A 22048-nucleotide genomic window follows, 5' to 3' on the forward strand; every position below is an offset into this window, starting at 1 on the left:
ATCTTTTATGATAGGTTTGGATAGTTTCTGAAAATCAAATGAACTCTTGGTAATTGTGTTCAAATTATCTGTGTTAACAATTCATAGGTGAAATTAGAAATTTCTTTTAGTTTAAATAGAATATAAAAACTAGTTTAACTGTCTAATGTTTGCCTATTTAACTGATGTTTATCTACTCAAGACTAACCAAGCTGAAGCAGCATCATGAGAAATGCCTGAAATGTAAAAAAAAAAATTGATCTGCAAAATCCAGATTCCTCAAGCAATGAGATTGAGTCTCTTCTGTCAGGTATGGAGCCAACAAAAACACAATAGAACAAGAAAACGGATCAAGATGAAGACAGGGGACCAGGGACTTCTTCCCAGTGAACATATTTGGAAGCAAAGTTCTTGCCTTACAATTTGCTGGTAACAAACACTCAATAGTACAGATGATTTTTTTTTATCCAAGTTTCTCTGCATTAATGATGTGCATATAAACTCCCAAAACAACACAGTAGTAATAAATGCAGTCAAAAATTTAAATTGTTCTGTGGCCGAGACATTGGACATAGTTTTGATTTCTTCAAGATAAATAGAGACCTTAATTATTGTTTATATTATTGTTAGATTGGGTAGTTAACATTACATTGTACTTTGAAGGAATTGCCTTTAAGGGAAGTATGGTCCCCAAAACTGACATAAAATAACTTGTGTATGTGTGTATTGCTGAAGACCCCGAATGGAAGTGAGGTCCCCAAAAGTGGCATAAAATAGTTTGTGTATGTGTGTGTCGCCGAAGACCCCAAATGGAAGTAAGGTCCCCAAAAGTGGCATAAAATAGTTTTTTTTATCTGTGTATCGCTGAAGACCCCAAAGGGGACATTAAACATTCCAAGTCCCCAATGGGAAGGTAAAAATACTGTCTGGACAAAAGTTGCTTAAAATTAAAATCTCAAGTGATTTTTTATTTCTGTGGTCTTGGAGGAGTAAAACTGAGTTGCCAGCTTGCTTCTAAACCATACAGAAAGTGGTGTCCCCAAAGGGGGGGAGTTAAGATATGCGACCCCAAACGGGACTTAAGCGAGTATGTGTGTGTGTGTGTGTGTGTGTGTGTGTGTGTAATTTTCTCATCTACACGCCAAACATAAAAAAGGATTGAAGGATTTAATGTTAAACATTAGTCCTCAAGAGAGAAAGTCGATTTCACTATGAAATGGCCATCCCACTTCTGCGTTTATGTACACTGTAGTCGGCCCGGGTGTGGCTTAAAAAAAAATGTTGGTCTGTGTCCAAAGTGCCCGGTGTTCGTTATAAAGTGACCGTGACAGTCTGCAAGTTAGAGACTCAGACATGTCCAACGCGAAGGCAGCTGCCGTCATCGGGCTGGGAGTGGGTGCAATGCTTATCACACAAGGTGGAGATCCGCTGGGCTCTGTGGGCAGCTGGTACCCGATATGGAGCGAAATGGGCTTACGCGGTGCCCCAGCCCGGGCCTTCTTTTGCTTCTCCGTCGGTGTTCTTTTCTTCGCTATAGGCTGGCTGTACCGGCAGCTCTTCAGTCCTCTGGAACTGCTCAGGTCGCCCGAAGACGTGGGATACGTCGAGGAGGACGGTCGCACCAAAGCGCAGGCAGCCAACGACGCCAGGCGCAGGAGGAAAATCGGGGAGCTCCCACCGGTTTACCCAAACGGCTGGTACCGAGTCCTGGACTCACACATGCTGCAGAGGGGCGAGGTCAAAAGTGTGTCTATTCTAGGTACGATGCATAGTGGTGGTTGGATCACTGCTCTTAACAGGGAATAACAGAAGAAACACAGTTACGTTACAGTATATGGTGTGCAAATGCTAAGTAAAAGAAACAAAAAGCACCAGCAGTTGTAATTAGCAAAAAATAAATAAATCAGATGCTGGTATACGGGCAGGCTGACTAGACAACGTGTTTATTAACAGAGTTGCAGCAAGTTAAAGAGTCATTTAAAGCTGTAAACTTAAAATTAGGCTATATATGTGTTCAATAAAAGTTTGGGGGATATTAAATGTGTGCCACCAGCTTACTTTGGAAATTGGACAATGATGTAATGACCCTTCGTGACTGTTAAAGTTTAACTCAAAGTTTGATTGAGTGATTAGACTGAGCTTTGTAGGCTTATATGTAGGCTTATTTTTACAGGTGTTTATTCGGCTATGCATGCCTTTCAACAATATCAGAAATTCCATCTGCAGGGCTTTTCCACATAATTTATGGCTGACATAATTTTAATAATGGATAGTTGTTAATGGTTAGTTATTTTTTGTCAAAACTGCATTTTTGAATGAGTAAACAAATTGCTGGTTGTTTTCTGGGTGCATGGTGAAAGTGTGGGGTACAGTATGGGGTAAAGTATAAATGCACCAAATTCAGTTTGCCCCCATCATGAGGGATAAGCTGAATTTCTTTTCAAGCAGTCAGGTAAGTGTTACAAGTGCCCGACACAGAATTATTTAAACTTTCATTCTCAGGTGTGTAAAAGAATAAGTGTGATACTTATTGAAGCACAGCAAGTAACATTATTGTCAGACCTTTTAGTTGTTTGCCACCTTTCCAGCAACCCAGATGTTTGCTATCTCATCCAGGTAGGACTGTTGCCAAGACAGACGAAACAAGCTCACATTACAATATTTTTGGAATTCAGGGAATGTAAAAGCATTTCAACACGTTGGCCAGGCCTTTGTTAAGAAAACGGTTGTGCATTATGGTGCTTAGTAACATTTTTTCTTTTACACAAAGGTTCAAGCTTCACCTGCATGTTTGGTTTGAAGGCGCCTTGGAGACACAGTGTTGCCATTACTGATGTTAATTACTTCACGGCAACATTAGTGCTTTGAAATAAGAGCTAGTTTCTTCATTAATTAATGCGTTAATAATTTTCTTGATTAGAGAATTAGAGAAGAAAACTTTAATGAATGCACATTTTCTAGAGCCTTAGGTTTGTTTTATAATTGTTTTTTATCATTCTGGTAACTTGCAAGAACTCTTCATTTGAATATCTAGTGTTTATTCTTTTTCTAATCCAACACTTGTTTATTATTACATCACATTTTATTATTAAGATCTGTCTTTAATGATAAGGTTTGATGTGTGAGCACTAGCTGACCCCTTTGATCTCCTGCATCAGGTTTTTCTGTGATCAACAACAAGACGGTCTCATCACTGATGGCCTAAAGTTTATGTGTATTGATTCAACCGCTGTTGTGTTTCACTTACAGATTTGTGCTTCTCATGTTGATATGTGGTGGGACTGTTTGATCTCTTCAGAGAGTTTCTTTGAGTTTGAGTTCAAAAGGGTTTCAAAGAGCCTGTCGGGCTTTTTAGGTTTCTGTCACATAGCTTTCAGTAAATGACAAACAAACAGTGTATGAGAGGATTTCACACCTGGAAAAGATATCCACCGGTAAAAAGTGAGACTTGCTCTTGTGGATTCAGCTCACAGTTGTAAATAACAGTCATCTTTTCATCAATTGCTCTTTAAGTGAGTTACACAAGTTAGCAACATACTGTAATCCTGTGTTCCTGCCCTGTCTGCAACACCCTTCATAAAGGAAAAGCAAACATCATCGAACAACAGTTGAGTTAGGCTGTTGTGCTACAAAAGTCTCCACCAACTGACTTCACCAAATACAACCTTTCACGTCAGTATACATTTTATTGGATCTTACAATCAGAGTTAGCAAAGCAATCTACTGGTCTTCACATCAAGGTGGAGCTGTAGTTTATTAATGCAATCTTCATTAATGTTCGTGGAGACCTTTTCATTTGTTTGTTCGTTCTGTATTTATAGAACGACTCATTTACTAGATCATTGCATTTTTAGATTTGTATGAGGGTTTGGCATTGTAGAAATACACCGTGCTCAAGGGCTAGGTATGTCCCAGGCCTGCGTGAGTGTGAAGGCAGGCGGACTGAGATGAACAAAAGAAAGCTATTTATTAAAGGCTGATGGCAGGATTGAACAAATGCAAAACACAGAGTACAAAGGAAACTGAAAACTACAACAACTTGAAACCTAAACGTGGAAACACACTAAGGCCAAGAAAACAATGAAGCTAGGAAACAAAGAGGGAGGAATAAAGCTGGAATCTCATATTTAAATGAGATTCAGATTTATTTCTCCCTCTAGAAACTAGAAAGTAAAAAAAAAAAATCAGCACCATAACAAAGCCACGTTATAGCAGCTACTATTTTCATTTCACGCCAATTTGAAACACCACCTGATATCAACCACCACAGACATTTTATACATTCCAATGCTGTCTGCTGTGATTTAACTAATCCCCTTACATCTGTTATATTTATCCTTTGTAAACATGTTTTATCAGAAGAGAGTGTCGCCTCTAGTTGAACTGCACCCAAAAGTGAACTGACATCATAGTTTCTATGACTGGCACTCTGTATATGTTTATGGGACTAGTAACTAAAAGGGATACCATAACACCAATATCAGAAATGATCAAACACGTTGTGACTGTGCAATTATTTTTTAACCCTGTCCATAACAGAGAATCACGTTACAAACTACAAGATGCATTTCCATCGCATTAGCTTGTATTGCTAGAATACTTAAATCCCAAGTCAATTTGCTGAACCAACTTAAATGCATTGCATTGCTAAAAAGATCATTAGAATTAATCCAGGTAAAGCACAAATTTGAAAAAGTTGTTGCACAAAAACAAAATGAAAATAACTGAGTTGAATGGCATTCCTTCAAAAAAGGGAATGAACTTTTATGTTTCACTGGAAAATACATGAAAACAATCATGACAGTTGAAAATAAAAATAAAACATTTTAAACTGTATAGTATAGTAAAAAAAGGCAATATTTTTAAAAACAGTATTTTGAAAACATTTTGTTTTGAAAACACACATTGAAAGCTCACATGTCATAAGGAGCTCCATATTTTGATATTTGAATGATATAACTATAGCTTCAGATATGCTGATTCCCTAAAGCTGCCTTGAGGTTTATTTTGAAAATATTTCATTTCATTTGATTAACTGGGTGCCTTTATTTCGAAAAACAAACAACAACAACCAACACTATCTGGTACATTTAAATCATCTTTAAAAAACAAAAACACATTTTTTTCATGTCTATAACATAAGAAAAAGAAGCAATTGCAAGGTTGCAAGGTTTGCAAACATAAAGATATCAAAAAGCTGGAGGTAACGAGTGAAAGAGGCTTTGAAGAGAATTTGGAAAGTATATATGCTAAAAAAAGATAAGCAATTGAAAGGTTTTGTAGCTAAAAGTTTTCTCAAGTAGATGCATGTTGACTGATTGGTTTTTCTACACGTTGGGAATCTTACTGTGAGTACAAGTGTGGCAGGTTATTAGACCTCCTACACACTGCAAGTGTGATGCAGAGCAGTGGTTGCCAATTTGAGAAGTTGCCAGAAACCCACCAGGGTGTGTCAGCATGTTGGAAAACATAATAAGAAGCATACAGATTGTTTTTCTCTAGATAACATACACATTTCTCTACCCATAATTCACACTGGATATATTTTATTTTTCTAACTTCTCTTTTCCGCTTTCTTCCTCACTATATCTTCTAGGTTCAGTTCTCCCTGTAGCCCCTGACATTTTACTCCCCCAAATTCTTTTGACCCAAAAAAAGATTGGCACCCATTCAGGATCTGCATCCTGCTGTGTCTCCCTCCTAACTTTTCTCTGCAGTAATGCATTCACATATTAAATTCTGCTGAGTGTGTCTTTTCCCCCGTGCAGTTCTCTGTAGTGTCGTTAAATTCTGCTCTCCCAACAGTCTGGGGGCAGCAGTGCAGTGCTGTGTCACCCTTCATCTGGATTATTTGGTGTCTCAGATTCTTTTAGTACCCTGACTAATCACTAGTAGAGCTTGCTCAGCTGTCACTCTATACTACAGTTGCTCAGCTTGCACCAACCTGAGTGCTGTCTGAGCACGACAGATCGAAAGCTCAGCTAAAAATCCAGCAAAGACAGTAGGAAGAGATCTTCTGATCTTGTGTCAATTTAGACATGCACCACAGGAAGCACTTTCCAAGAAGACCTCCACTAGGAACGCCATTTGACCATAATAGGTGTGCACCGTTCCATTTAAAATTTTGTGCCGCAGTAATTCTGATGCAACTGCATTTGATTTTGTTTCAACAAACAAAATAAAGCTCATCAGAATCATTTCAAAGATCATACAAATCTTCTATGGGTGGCATTAATTGTTAATGGAATAATTTAAGAAACACAAAGTTGTGCATTATAAAATGTAAAATCTGGCATAATAATTACTAATTCTGTGTATGGGTTGGGTTGTTTCTTGGAAAATTTGTGTGTTTCTTCGTTAATAAGTGCTGTCTATAATTAGCTATATTGCTCCAAGTAGGGCACTAAGGAACATACTAAGAAGCGGGGAAAAGGGAATATGCTGCAAAGAATGCACGTTTGTTTTTCCTTTCTCTTGAACTGTACAATAAATATGCAAACACTGGTCTGGTTTGGATAAAACTGTACAAAAACTACAGTTTGCACAGTACTGTTATCCACTATGGCCCATTAGTGACAGTTCACAAACCCAGTATTAAAACCTTTCTCTGCTTATAATCATAGGTGAGCAGGTGGCAGTGTTTCGGGGTCACGATGGAAAGGCCTATGTGGTGGATGCCTACTGCCCTCACCTGGGTGCCAACCTTGCTGTGGGTGGACGGGTGTTTGGGAACTGCATCGAGTGTCCATTTCATGGATGGCAGTTTCAGGGGGATAATGGTGTATGTGTGAAGATTCCCTATGCAGAAAAAGGTATTATAATATTGTTATGTCACAGTTCTAAGTAACCTTGAATGTTTGGATAATATGCTCGCTAAGAAACAAAAATCACTATTTTAGAAAACCTACATAAAGAAAGCAAGTTACTGAACATTTCATTGCGATTTGTAATGAGAAGACATTTAAAGCCTTCATAAATATTAGGTCCAAATCTGAAACTGATGGCAGTTTAATCTTCAGATGTGCATGAATATGCTTAGCCAATGGCTTAAAATATTATATAAACTTAGAAGTAAACAGACCAGGGTCAGATGTTATTGGTCAGTTATTAGTTATTGGATTGGATTGGATTGGTTATGATTATTGGTTATTGGATGTTATTGGTCAGATGTTAACTGACATGGGTGTAGGGCTGCTCGATTATGGCAAAAATGATAATCACGATTATTTTCACTGAAATTGAGATCACGATTATTTGACGATATTTATTTCGTCCGCCAGAGCTTATATTATTTTTTTACATGCTGTAGTGCCATTTGTGGGAGCATTTCAAGTTGCTATACATCAATACAACTGTTATAGCCCATATTTTAAAAATGTGTATGCATTAAGTCCATAGTAACTACATTAATTGCAAAAAAGTGCAATAAACTACAAAAAAATTGAAAATCGTTTTTGTTTTTACATATATTTCTACTTGGAGAAATTTAAGAGGTTTATCCCTCAAAACTTTAAATACAAAAAAGTTGCAAAAAATAGTTTACAACAACAGGAAATTTATTTTGAGTGTCTTCATAGTTTTATTTTTGGAGATACAGCAATTTTTATATACTGCAGGAAAAACAAAAAAACAATCCTATGATGCAAATTTGCAAAGAATGTGCATGTGCATCAAAATAAACTATTTCCAGCAGTGCAATTCGAGTTCTAAGGCCTACAAGTAAAAAACTACATTTTCCGCAAAAACGACGTCACTTGCGATAGTTCGCGTTGGCGTCTTGTTCAATGTGGGAAGTTCATGATCGGATCGTCAAAGCGTGTTTCTGGAATATTATGTTTTTGTTCCTGCAAGCTCTTTTTATGCTATTTTTGCAAAGCTATATGTGGAAGGAAACCGTGACCGAGGACAAGCTGATGGCATAAGAAGTACGTACAACTCCTCTGGTTTCATATGGAAAAAAATTTATTGTGCTAGCTTAGCGTTCAGGTTCTACAGGGATTTAAAAATAGTTACACAAAATGAGCATGCTGCTCTGACCGGCTTTAAAGGTTTAACAATAACAATGTATTGAATAATGACTTTAAAAAATAATATAAAATAGTGTGCAAATACTGATAACAGCGCAAATGTTTGCAATATAAGAAATAAATGAAAAATGTGAACTTTGCAGTGTTGCTCTGTGGTGCAGCTACGGCACCATAGCAAAGTTTACACACTGTGTCTACTTGATCCACGTCTGACTCCGCGAAGCCATAATGTTTCCACACCACTTAAGTTTTTTTTTTTTACCTCTCTTTTCAACCAACGGCAGTCCACTCCTCTCCAAATAACTTCTGCTTAGCTTTCCGAGCTTCCCTCGGGTCCTCTTAATTGTTGTGACGCGTGTTCGAAATGCAGAGCAGTGCGCTTGATTTGCCACATGGAGCAGCACGAGAGTAAAGCATGAGGGAGGGGCTAATAATCGGCTCAGTCATTTTTAATGATCGTTGAAAGCCCAGATCGTAATCATGATTAAAATTCGATTAATTGAGCAGCCCTACATGGGTGTACAGAATAGAGTAAATCTTGATTAACCCTCTACTGCATAGCGTTGCCCTGAGGCAACAAACCACATTTACATGCCTTACGGTGGCCCTTCAAAAAGAAAAAAAAACTTTTTTTTTTCAAACAATGCTACCAGGCACATCTCTTTCCAAGAAAATGATGAGTTGAAGGAGGTGTGACTTTGATTTGGGGGGGTAGGGCCCCTTTCTGCAAGCTGCACTACATGAGAGACATCTCCATTAGGAGGCAAGATAAAGATCACTATTTTACATGTTTATAGTGAAATAAATGTATATTAAAATATACTTGTATGTGCATGAATATGTTAAGAAGCATATTTGATTGTTTGTTCTACTTTTTTAAATCTATTTATACTGTAAAACTGTTCATTTTCATTCGTTGCCTCAAGGCAACACTGCGCAGTTAGCCCAATTTTTTTCAGGCAATATAATGCATTTGGATATGTGTGTAGAGATGTGTTTGTGTGCATTTATATGATCATAGTCAATGTTTTTTACTTTACAATCTACTCATAATTACAGGACATGGATGTAAAAACTTTTTATGCAAGGAAACCAAGGGAATGTGCACTTTCTGTCCTCAGAAAGTGAGGACAGTGAGCTTTCAGGGAGTGACAGTGAAGTAGAGGAGTGGATCCCTGAATGAGGTTTGAGGGACACTTAGGAGCTCAGGGGTCAGTGGTCAGTTGGTAAAGTAACTGTCTGTGTGTGTGTTAGTGCCCACATAGTAAGCAGGTCTGGCCAGGATCTGGTATCAAGCCGGCACTTTGAGTAATCTGGGAGAGTAGAAAAGCGCTACATAAAAATCAGTCCATTCACTATCTGAACAGAGTTTCGGCATGTTACTTTTGCACTGTTTTGCATGTTCTGGCACATGTTGTTATTGCATGGCTTGATTAAGGTACACATTATGCTGACATCTGGGGCCAGAGCTGAAACCGTTCTGGGCCAGCACAGGGCCAGCAGTGTGTCTACAACTGGCCCGTGGCTGCACATCACCTACAGATGGCCCACATACCGCAATGAATAACGGCCCTTTGGTGGCCCAGATCAGGTTTGCCAGAGGTAATCCACACATGGGCCAGCACAGAACGACCAGGGTGTCTGAAACTGGCCTTGTGCTGGCCCATGTGTGGGCCACCTCTGGCAAACTAGGTCTGGGCCACCAAAGGGCCGTCATTCTTTGCGGTATGTGGGCCATGTGTAAGCATATTGTGTGGGCCTGATCCCTGCCATACCAATATTGCTGTGTGGGTGTCAGTGTGTGTGGTCATGTATTACTTATTGTTGTGGGGACACAAATTTGTTTACACACTCATATTGTGAGGTCTCGCCTACTTTATGGGGACAAATTGCAAGGTAAATCATTCAATTTTAGGGTGAAGGCTTGAGTCAGGGTTAGGGTAAGGTTCAGGCAGGGACTTGTGATGGGTAGAGTCAGGATAAGTGTCCAGGAAATTAATGTAAGTTAATGTAACGTCCCCAAAAGTGATGGAAACACAACGTGTGTGCGCGCGCGCACGTGCATGGGGTTAGGGTCAAATGTTGGATGTATTTTGGTGTTTTATTGTTTTGTGAAATGTTTACATTGTTTATTTATGTGTTCATCCTTGTTGTACTAATACAACTTATTATAGAATAACTTGGCATTTTACTACCTTTGTTGCACAGTGTTGCCTTGAAGCAACAAACTAATATCTGTTTAGGGGGGGGCAGGGTGTCAAATTTTATGATTGATATATTATTAGGGATCCTAAAGCTCCCCCAAAATAGGGAGAAATATTTTTTTCCCCCAAAATTAAAAAGTCATGCAGTAGAGGGTTAAAGGGGTTGTGATTTAGTCTGGGGTTTCATTTGTCCATCAGTGCCTGATTTTGCCAGCGTGCGCAGCTGGCCCAGCTGTGAGGTCAACAAGCAAATCTTGGTTTGGTTTCACTGTGATGGAGAAGGACCTCAGTGGATTGTCCCTGAGCAGCCGGAGATCACAAATGATGAGTGGGTCTATCGGGGGAGAACTGAGCATTTTATTAATGCTCATATACAGGTATGGTTCATACATCTGAGTGGAAATGTATGGAAACTTGTATCTTCTCTTGTATCTTCTCTGTTTGTCACCTATTAGAGATAGGTGACAAAAAGATATAAAGATATTAAAAATATAATGACATAATGTTTTTCAGTGGCAGAAGCAAGCTTCCATAAGGAATTCCAAGTCACTCTATAAATAAAATGTATGTTGTGACAAAAAACTAATCTATCTTCTAATGATTTGTATGTCAGTAGTGTACACTGTCTTTAGGGTAGTGTTTCTATATCCATCCGTACATCAGTTACCTTCAATTTAGCATCAGTTTCCTTTTCATGGTCACTCCTCACACACTGCAATGAACCATGCATTGTTGATATTTATTCAGATTGGTTCTGATCAGAAGCAAAGCTACAAGCTTTTCATCTCCCTAAAACAACACTTGTGCTAATACTAAGATATCTCTAGAGTATACTAAGGTGTCACGATCCTGGGTCTTATGACCCAGCGTTTTGGGTTTTAGTTCATTTTGATGTTTATAGTGTATGTTTAAGCTCATTAGGTTTTCTATGTTCATTTGCTTATTATATTCCCCTTGTGTTTTCAACCCTTGTGTTAAGTCTCCCTTATCCTTTATGTGTTTCACGTCTGTTTCTTATGTTGTTAAGTTCATGTAGTCATGTCAGTGTTTCATTGTTTCCTATTTTATTTTGAAAGAGGTCCTGTGCTTCTGTGTTTTGTTTTACTCTTCCCCTGTGGCGTCATTATGTCTACTGTGCCTTTCTGTCCCATGTTTCACGTCTCTATGGCTGTGTCCCAATTCAGGATCTGCACGCTTGAAGTACGCGCACTACGCGTACTACGTACAGTGCGTACTATAAGTACGAGTAGTGCGGAAGTGAGAGGCTTGTGAAATGGGACGGTCTGGCCTTCGTTGCGCTGTTCAGGTTGCCTAGCAACCATGATACTAACCGCAAGAAACGCAAGATAGTATGACATAAATGAAGGAGAAAAAATGTTTTGTTGGTGATTCATTTTTGTCATGACATAACTTTGATTAGTTGAGTATCTGAGGCTGAGACCACGGGACTGTAAAACATGATTGTTGGGCTTCATTTCTGTACTGAACAGTCAGTTCAAGAGTAGTTAGTAAATAACAATTAGCTCTTGTTGTTCATGAGACTAAAGTCATCTCACTGTAGTAATGTAAATATAATATGACCAATATTATAGTATTGTCACATTATTATGATATATATATATATATATATATATATATATATATATATATATATATATATATATATATGTATATATATATATATATATATATATATATATATATAGAGGCTGAAAGTACAAACATCACTAATGTCACATAACTTTGCCGACATGTGGGCAACAGCAATGTTTTAATGTTCTTCGTTATTAAACATTCGCACATAAATAAGTGACGTCATATTGAGTACTTACTATTGACAGTTCACTCTTAGGCCGCTCCCTTCTGCCGTATTTTGCGGCAAAATTATCCACACCCACCGCCGCGCTATGAATTGTGGGATATATGGGACCACGAAGCGTGCACCGGACCACACTTGATATTTGGGGAAATCGACGGCGCATTTGAAGTATGCATTTGAAGTACACTTCGAATTGGGACAGCCGTCATTGCGTGGCGGTGACGTAATCACACTTAAAATGCGTACTTCAAGCGTGCAGACCCTGAATTGGGACACAGCCGTTGTTCTGTCTCCACAGTCGGCTAAGTTTACATGTTTTGAGTTCAGTCAGTGTGTTTCCTTTTTTACTTTTACAGTCTGTCCTATGTTAATGTTTCTAGTTTTGCTTCCCTTGTCTCATCCTGCGTAATTACTCCCAGCTGTGCTCTCCTCCTGTGGCTCATTATTTAAGCCCTGTGTTTTGTCAGTGTTACGTACTCCATCATAGCTGTGTTAGTCGCCCTGTGTTTTCATGTATGATTTAGTTGTAGTTTTCCCAATTTCTATTTGTTCTTTGTTTCCTTTCCAAGCCTGCAATAAAGCAGTGTTTTGAGTTCATTTTTGTCTCAGTGAGTTTTGCATTTGGGTCCTTCTCTTGCCTGCACACAGCCAAAACATGACAGCAAGGCATTTATGCATTTCATGCAGTATGTTCTTTCATGTTCTTTCTTGCAATCTTTGAATATATTTAAGGGACTTTACATGTATCTTAGAAATCAACAGACAGAAACAATATACCACATGCTAGCATTTTATTTTTTTTGCTAATAACTAGTTGTCTTCTCTTCTGTGTAGGAGATTCCAGAAAATGCAGCGGACATAGCTCACTTGTCGCACCTTCACACTCCAAGCATGCTCAGTGGAGCAGATCTACGTTACACCAATAGCAAAATCTGGGAATTTGTGCAACATGACTGGAAGGTAAACTGGAAACACTACACTAAATTTGATGTTCCCGTTATCCACTAAGGTGAATATGTTCGCTGTTATACCTGCAACTTTTGATTTTGACACTGTTTTTCACTGTGTGTCTTGAAGGTTGACTGGAAACCAGAGTCAGAGCCTAACAAGCATTGTTCTCAGATGTTTGTGAAACATGCACTTAGAGTGTTTGGATGCCACTGGCCTCTTCTGGATGTTTCTGTTGTGGCGAGACAGGTACAGTACACCAGGAATGCCATTTTTTAAACAATTCCCTATGATTGATTGTACATTAAACTGGCACAAATCACTGGTCTTGTCTATAAATTTTATTCAAACTAGATATAACCAAAATAAATCATGCTAGATCTGTAAGCGTCCTTTTAAATTGGATGAGAAGTACATTTCAACAATAAACATTATGTTTCACAGTGCAGTAACAGTACAGTTTGCTGTCGGCATTGTAACAAAACCGGGTTTGACAAAGCTTCCTGTAATCTCTAATGTCGAACATCACTGGCCTGATCAGCCTGAGAAAAATGGTCGTTTTTGCTTAAGCAAAAAACACAGCACAGTGTGACTTTTTGCCTTGCTGCGTGAGTAAAAAAATTATATGCAAGTGTAGCCTGAAACCACTAATTTCCCTAGGTTAACCACAAGGCTGCAGAGGGAGCTGGATCATTTACACGCAACACAAATGTTGGAAGCAGGATATGTTTACTGTGGCCAGCAGTGGGAGATCGGCAGCAATATAATATGAGAGGCAGGCATTATTGAGCTTAACCATGCATGTAAATGTGTTTTTCAAGCATTAATTTCTCATGAACAGACTGATGCTTTTTTGGCATTTAATTATCTGGAAATAAGGCTTGATGTTAAATGATGCAAAATACATTTTTACTACAGTAACTGCTAGTGAATCTGACTAAATGAATGAACCCTAAGTGTATAGATATGCTTATCAGGAAAAGTTGAAAACTTTAAATTGTGCTAATATTACATGTTTATCTTTCAGGTTGGCCCAGGAATAGTATTTCTGCTGTTTGACCAAACTTTCTTGGGCCGGGGTGTAATCATGCATTGTGTGACTCCTGTGGAGCCTCTGTTGCAGTGTGTCACTCACACCATTTTCTATCAGTCTAATATCCCACCTGTGGTGCCCAAGTTCATCCTCAAAGTGGAGTGCATTCAGGTGCAGTACCATTATCTTTTATGATAACTATAACACAGGCTTGTTTACATATAATTTATGCTGCCATCATTTGACCCTTATCTATCTATCTGATAAATGGATTGGCTCTTATATGGCACTTTTCTGTTGTACTTGAGAACTCATTGAGGCTCATTTGCCCTTTAACACAAGCACTTGTTTCTATGTCAAAGTTCTTTCTATCTTACATTCATACTCCAATGAACACATCAGGAATAACATAGGTTTTAGCATTTTACTTTGGCAGGCAGACTGGAGCAACCAGGGATTCAACCACCAACCTTACAAATAGTAGATGAACTGCTCTAACTCACTAAGTTTAAGGCAGTATCATATAATGGCTTTTGCTGAAAGGCAAGCAAAGAAGATGATCCCCTCCCCCAAAATAGACACAAAACAAAACAGATCCAACACTGTTCCACTAACATGACAGATTGGAGCTGATTAAAACATATAGGATTTTTAATGATTTTGTCCTGGATGACTTTTATTATCTTCTATATCTTGCTGCACTGAGCCTTAATATCTTCAACTTTCCTCTACGTCACACATGTTAGCCAAAGTGATAAGAGACAACTTACCTGCACTTTGATTGCTTAGTAGCAAATGTTCCCTCTTGTTTTCACATGTGTGTGGACATGTGTATAATAATGTATAAGAACTAATAACTGATCTCACATCAGTGAAATGCAGCTCCTATCTCAGCTTCCCCAGCTGCAGTCTTTGATACTGGGTTACAAATCCCCCTGTGAAAATGACAGAAACTATATTTAAGTTGAGCTTCCAGAGACAGTAGGTACTTTTGGCCAAAAGATGGCAGTAACTTACAGGATGGATGCAAACAAGGAACGATTCTTTATAGGACCAAATACTAAATTGTAAGGTGAGAGATCGCTTTCCTTTTAGTTCACTTTTATTGTCCATTTTCTAGATTTCACTTGGCAAGCACTGCTTGCCTTGCATGCCCCACTTACTCTCATCTAACACCCATAGTTTGTTCAAACAAGGGTTTCCCCCCCATCTTTTAGTCAATGGGTGGGCTATTATTCACTGGTTTGTTCCATCACATTTAAACTTTTGTTGTTTATCTTTCATTTCATATATCAAAACTGCAATTTATTGCTATTTATTAGTGAGATATACCCCAGTGCTGCTCTAACTTGGAGAGATCACTGTGCACATTAACCTCCCACTCTGCCTTTGATTAAATTCAGCCTCCACATTATCACGAGAAGTAACACCACAGTCACGGATAAGGTGTGAATAATCCTCATTAAACCTGATAATTAGCTTGGTGATAAAGACACATAGTTGCACTTTAACAAGAAATAATAGTAGGCTCAAAATACTTTGGGAAAAGTTGTCTGGTTCTTAAAATGTCTAGACTTGTCCTCCATTAAGATTTTCTAAAAATATTCAGACAAAATACTTTGATTAGCTAGATACATAGTTTAATTAAAAACAAACACAAGATAAAGGAAGATGATTGCACAGTTTCATGTTCCAAGCTTATGTTTTTAGATTAAATTTTTTTTTCTCCACTTGGTATTGACAGCAGTGGAAGGGCGTTCTCACTGAAATGTCAGCAGCTGACGGAGTTACTATGGAGTGACATTTAATGAGCAGCACTTCACAAAGAAACCCCTGCTGATAAAGTATTGTAATTTAATGCAAAAAGACACCAGTATAGTTTTCATTATTTAATTCTTGTTATACTTCAGTGAAAATCTGTTCCTTTACAAATTGTATTCAGCTGGGCTGCTTCATTATCATCAAGGACAAGTTGGATATTGTTAAAAATAAAAATGTTTGAAGTAGGCTTAAAACTTTTACTGTATAAAAATCTTATAATTATGTTTGATATTTAGTGCTGTCCCGTGACTCTCTCTTGTTTTTGTTTTGTCTTCAGTTTGAGCGTGATGTGATGATCTGGAACAATAAGAAGTATGTCTCCAAGCCTCTTCTTGTAAAGGAAGATTCAGCCATCCAAAAACACAGGCGCTGGTTCAGTCAGTTCTACAGTGAGAACAGCCCACTGCTGCAGTACCAGCGTGACAAGTTGGACTTTTGACCTCCCCGAACCACAAGAGGAGATTTAAGCAGAGATTATCAGGTCAGAGTACATTAATCTGACGCTTTGGACGAAGGCGTTCACCAATCATTTGTATTTGTTGCTGATGAAAAGGGGAGCCAAGAAGCCTGGCAAGTTTAAGCAATTTAGATATGCATTTTTTTGTAAAGGACTCAAACCTTGTCTTGTTAAAGACCTCTTTTTGGGGTATTTTTGATGTGTGTAATTTTACTTTCCAGCCTTATAAAATGCCTGAAGTGCCACTGAGATTTCACAAACATCTAAACAACCAATACCCTGACACCAGAAATCCCCTATTGACTGTTTGATTGTCAAAACTGTTTTACTCTGCACCAGGCCAACTATCTATAACATAAACTGTGAAACATATACATAGATATCCCAATATTTGCTCTTGACTAAGGGACTTTCTCTATTTTGTTGTTTTTTAGTCTGCCTGTAGTTTGAGATCATAGGAAAGGCTTCCTTCTTCTGCCTCAGAATGCAGTTATTACTTCTTCTCCCCTGTTATGCTCTTATGCCTCACACTGTAAATTTACATCTTTAATGTGTACTCAACCTTGGCTGTGTTTGACCTGCAGGTGTAAGAGCAGGCGTGTTTGTTTTTTAAATGATTTCTCAGGTTACTCAGCAGCCAGCTGACAACAGTCTCTTTGTTTCAGTGGTGTGACACGACAACTTAAAAGGACCATGCAACAATTTTTAAGTCTTATTTTATTTTATTTTATTTTATTTTTCAACCAAGAGGAAGCCTCTGAAGTTGGAGACGAAGGCAATGCAATGTGTCAACAACTGCAATACCTCTAGTGGCCACTTGAGGCTGGCTCCAAACATAATTCAATCCCTACAGACTCCTGTGTTGAAACCTTGTTTACAGCCTGATTAAAAAAAAAAAAGGTTTCTGCCTTTATTTTGTAGCACTTTAAGGTGTGTGCATTACACCTGTGTTGTCCATAGAAGCAACTTGCTAACCAACCTTGCTAGCATTAGCATTAAACTGAACTATCAGAGGTTCGATGAGATGACTCGAATTAGCTAAGGTGAAGCCAGGTAGACATCTAGCAGTTATGGTCACCTGTGTTCGCATAACATTAAGCCTCAGAACAAAAATATTTGCACCCTCCATACAGTTGTCATTAAGATGAATATTTGATAGAGACCAAAATAAAATTTAGCAACAGGCCAAAAGTATGTGTCATAACTCCAGGCATTTTAGCTTCAATGTCTATGGGAATCTATTTATTTTTGGAGCTCAGAATTGCAGGTTTTTACATTTTGTTCTACATTTCTTTGTCTTGGAAGCTGCTGCTTGAAAACAAATCAGTTTTTGGTCTGTGTGCTATTTCCCTTCAAAACAACACTACTTGCTCTGGCTACATATTTGCACAGTTTTCCAAGGTACTGCTTGTCCTGCTTAGTAGGACCCATGTCATCATCTGCTTGTTGGTTGTATGGCTACAAATGATTCTTTATGACTCCAGTTTTGTGAAATATTATGTCATTCATATGATGACTTGGTTCCCATAAACATCTGAGAAAACCTTACACCTACTAAATGCTCGTGCCAGAACTGCTGCTTGTTGTTTATTCCTGGACAGTTAGCATGCAGTCATTTTTTTCAGTGAGAGAGAAGAGGACAACAAACAGCTGTTAGACAAACACACGGAGGTGAAATGGAGCTCTGCAAGCAGCTCTGACCTTTTCCACCTACATGGGCTCATGTGATTCTTTGTTGATATGCAAATCATGATTATAGCAGGCATTGAAATATTCATTGTTTTTTTTTAAGAAAATAATTGTTCATATATATAATGCATTGCAAATGATGAAGTGATCATATCGGTGTGATTTGATAATTGCAATTTATAATGCACTGTCACAAATGCTTGCTGCTGCACATTTGTTTTAATGTGATAAGACACTGATGCTCAATTAAATTTAGGATATTTTTTAAGATTGTGAAAGCAGATAGCTCTAATACATAGAATGCTAATATTTATACTTATATTATATTATTATTATTATATTATATAGAATATTACACTTGGGTGTTTAATTAATCTGGGCATATGTTCCCAATGTAATCACTGATGACTGCAGTACTGTGAGGAGTCTTTACTACACACTATGGTGTTTAACTGTATAAAGGTTATAATAATGTCTTATTGCATTTGCCGATGTGGCTTTCTGCACTTTTAATTTCTGTTGGATTGCATTAGATGAGAGAAGACACATTTCAAAGCAAACAAGCAGCAATGTTAAAGCACAATAGTTGTTAAAATATCAGATAAACTGCTTCCTACCTTCTCAGTTTTAACATGTGCTTTGTGCCTGTCTAATCTGCAGATGTGATGTTTGTATAAATATGAAGAATAAATCTGTCCCTTATGCTCTAATGTGCTTACTCATGCATTTGTGAACCGGCAAAAGCTTTCAGTTGCAGTGAATATGTTAGTATGTTAAATTGAGCATAATGCTGAAATGTTCACTGTTCTTCTTGGCCAGTGGCACTTCTCTGAGGTGCACATTATTTCTTAGCACTCCTTATCTGCGAATGTACTTTTCTTATCTCAGTTAGAGGTGGGAAAACTGTGTTGCTCTCCTTATACTAAAGCATTACATCAGTAATTGGCCCGCTTAGTGCAGGAAGAAAGTAGACTTGCCATAGTCGACTTTGTGCTAGAGCTGTGTTGCCTGTATTAAAATCTTATTAATGAAGGATGGCTGAAGCAAAAGTGTTTGACACTGAGGAGGAAGGTGTTATTACACTGGAAGAAGATCAACAGTCATCTACAGAGGAAGCTTATTTCAGAGAAGTATACAAATCCAACGGAGAAAAAACAGAAGATGTAAGCGACTCAGTGATAAAGCCTCTGCTTGGGTACAAACATCAGGACAGCAGTGACAAGAATCACAAAGCAGGCGCACAAACAGCGACAGATGGGACTGACCAAAAGACATCTGTTCCACAAGAGCTGGAATTGGCTGGCAGGGATCAGCCAGGCTGCAGTGAAAGTGTCAGGAGTTTGTGCAGTGACAGCAGTCGGCACGAGTGCCCCATCTGCAGCGAGCTGTTCGACTCGCGCGGCGATCACAGTGTCACCTTACTCAACTGCAACCACAAAATATGTCACCGCTGTACAGATGCCATCATGAGCCGGGCCAAGGACACCAGCCGGCTTCAGTGCCCCTTCTGTCGACAGACCACCCCTTTCCCTGAGTGGGAGATTTGGAGACTTCAGGAGGAGTCTTACAGTCACGGCACATATGAACCCGGACTGGCCCTCAGCATCAGTTCAGGTCCTGAACTTCAGCCTGCGCCAGCACCACTGTTATGTTGTTTCACTCTGGAGAGGCAGCTGGAGGCTGACACATGCAGAAATATATGCGGATACTGCTGTAACCCTTCCTGTCTGGTTGAAGTACTGAGAGCCAGGTACTTCCTGTGCTTCCTGCTCCTCCTACTGGTAATGCTGGGCTGTTTTCTGTACATGGTCCTCCCACTTAAAATGCTGTCCATATTTTAGATGAATGAGTTCTAAGTGTGACCTGGCAGTGAGATATTTCTCATGCGCTTTGATTGACATTTGAAATATATTCCTCTGGCTTTTCCCACATTAACGAGGGAGCATGGACATTTATCTTTTCTTCTCCAGATTTCAGATGTCACCTGTTCCTGTTGATTGATAAACCTCACTTATTGTCTTCAAATTCATGGTGCACAGCTCTTTATTCTAAATAGATTTCCAATTTATAGATGGCACAAGTTCACTTGACTCCTAAATAATGTCAACTGGAGGTCTGCATGAAGAATTACGTTTTACCACTGTAATAGTTCATCTTACGCCACATTTAAAATATCTCTAAAACTGAAAGCATCCAATCTGCTGTCAGCTTGTCAACCTCCTGACTCTTGTTTTCTTTGAAGAGTGACACAGCTTTGCAGGATTTGGTGCTACAGATAACAGAGGTTTGACTTTGAATCAAAACTCCTATCTTATCTTTCTGGGTCTCATATTGACCTATTTCTCATTACAACATCTAGGATGTTCTGTGCTGTTACTGCTGCATATTATTAGCAACAAAAAACCCAGCTTGATCTCCTTTCCAACTGCACATGAAGGAAACCTGTCCCTACAATTTAAGCCTGTTTTTCTTTTCTTTTTATTATTATGCTTTGTAGTAGATGTACTTGCACTCAAAGATTTGTTTCTATGTATCTGTGGAAAATGTGTGTATTATCTTGATTTTTCAAGTGAACTGTTAAAAAACAAAATAAAACCTTGCAGCAGTCGGTGTTTCAAACATCAGTTGTGATGTGCAAAAGTTTGTCCACCCAACTTTGTTTTTTTTAAACTTTGTACTTTTATCCTAACATTTTTTTTAACTTCCCTATCGTGTCCTGACTTTCACAGTTTCCATTACCTGGTATTTTTTCATAACATTTCAAACAGTGGAAAATGTCAGGCTGCCTCCTGAAATGGCTTTGACCCACTGAAACATGGACAGAGGGCATCTGGGGGTGTGCTGTAATGGACTGGACTGGCAGTTAAATGGAGCTTTTCTACGGTCACCACTCAAAGTAATCTAGACTACAAGCCTCATTCGATCATAGATTCATAAAGTGCTTTATTCTGTACACTTTAAGCACTTTGTCTGCCTCATATTCATGGGCACTGATATAATGAAATGTGTAGAAGATTTGTGCATGCAGTCTTTGGCTGGGCTGCAGGAGGTTGAAAGGAGTCCTTGTCATGTGGGAAGATACTTGTTATGCAGTAATTTTTAGGTGGGTGGCACATCAATAAGATTTGGCCATGATTACAAATTGCTATCCTCTTTGGGTGTCAGCCAAAATACAGTTCTCAAATGATGTCAAATGTTATAAAAAGCTACTTTCGGCTACTCCTTTTAATCATAAGGGCTTTACCACAATGGATAGCTTGACAGATAGTGTCACCTGCTTCAAAATGTATTATCATGTAATAAAGTTTTCCCTTGATTGATGTGTTTTTCCTTATAATTTACATGAAATAGCATATCTCTTTCTTCTCTTGAGTCTGTAATAACATGAATGCTTGTTTTCCTTATCCCGATTCTCTCCTGACTTGGTGGACTGTCTCCGTTTTAGAATCACAAATTTGGAGCAAGCAGGCCTCTCTAATGTGTAACAAAAACATTGATCCATATCGATCCAACTCTGAGCCCTCACACAGGGCTTTGCAGCATGTTAGGAGCAGAGCTGGAATCTAAAATTCGTAAGAGTCTCTGTGTTCTCTGCAGCATCAATGCTTCAGCTCGGCATCAGGACAAGCGAGCGAGCACCGAGTGGGCTCACACATCTATAATTTATGCAAGGACTTCACACTACATGAGAAACGCATCAGATAGGCAAGCATCCATCTGCAGATGACTCATTTAGGCGACCCATTTCAAAGGCCTCACTGGCTCTGTTTATATCAAAGAAACATCAGAGCAGGACCTATTTCACGTCTCGCTTCAATCAGATAATGTGGGCGCCATATTAAAAGCGTCCAACTTCTACAGACAATTGTGTTCTGCAAAATGCTGCTCCATCACTTCTCATTTATGGTTCTTCGCAGCATTCAGCTTCGACATGTTCACGTCAGAGCAAATGTGTTCTGAAAAATGCTCTCGTGAAACACTGCCACACGGAGTCATGCGCTAAAGCATGTAGGAGTTCAAGTGCGACATCGGTTTCTGTCTTCCGCTTCATTTCCTCTTTATGGGTTTCAT

At 38.7% G+C, this 22048-nt stretch overlaps 1 protein-coding gene across 1 annotated transcript; it reads left to right on the forward strand.

Annotated features, from left to right (window-relative positions):
- The first annotated feature begins 742 nt into the window (after positions 1-742).
- LOC308391795 (cholesterol 7-desaturase nvd) lies at positions 743-18666 on the forward strand. Its single transcript, XM_080874543.1, has 7 exons — positions 743-1738; positions 6603-6791; positions 10409-10587; positions 12864-12989; positions 13107-13226; positions 14005-14181; positions 16109-18666. The coding sequence occupies exons 1-7, from the start codon at positions 1333-1335 to the stop codon at positions 16268-16270; spliced, it is 1359 nt and encodes a 452-aa protein (XP_080730669.1). The 5' UTR covers positions 743-1332; the 3' UTR covers positions 16271-18666.
- Positions 18667-22048: the final 3382 nt, after the last annotated feature.

The sequence above is a fragment of the Rhamphochromis sp. 'chilingali' genome (assembly GCF_963969265.1).
Source record: "Rhamphochromis sp. 'chilingali' genome assembly, chromosome: 2".
NCBI lineage: Eukaryota > Metazoa > Chordata > Actinopteri > Cichliformes > Cichlidae > Rhamphochromis > Rhamphochromis sp. 'chilingali'.

What these genes read in the sequence shown, in the direction of transcription:
- LOC308391795 (XM_080874543.1), top strand. Translation starts at nt 1,333, where the DNA reads ATGTCCAACGCGAAGGCAGCTGCCGTCATCGGGCTGGGAGTGGGTGCA. An exon ending in TTATTAATGCTCATATACAG is followed by an intron (nt 10,588 to 12,863) that starts GTATGGTTCATA and finishes TCTTCTGTGTAG; the next exon opens with GAGATTCCAGAAAATGCAGC. An exon ending in TTGTGCAACATGACTGGAAG is followed by an intron (nt 12,990 to 13,106) that starts GTAAACTGGAAA and finishes TGTGTCTTGAAG; the next exon opens with GTTGACTGGAAACCAGAGTC.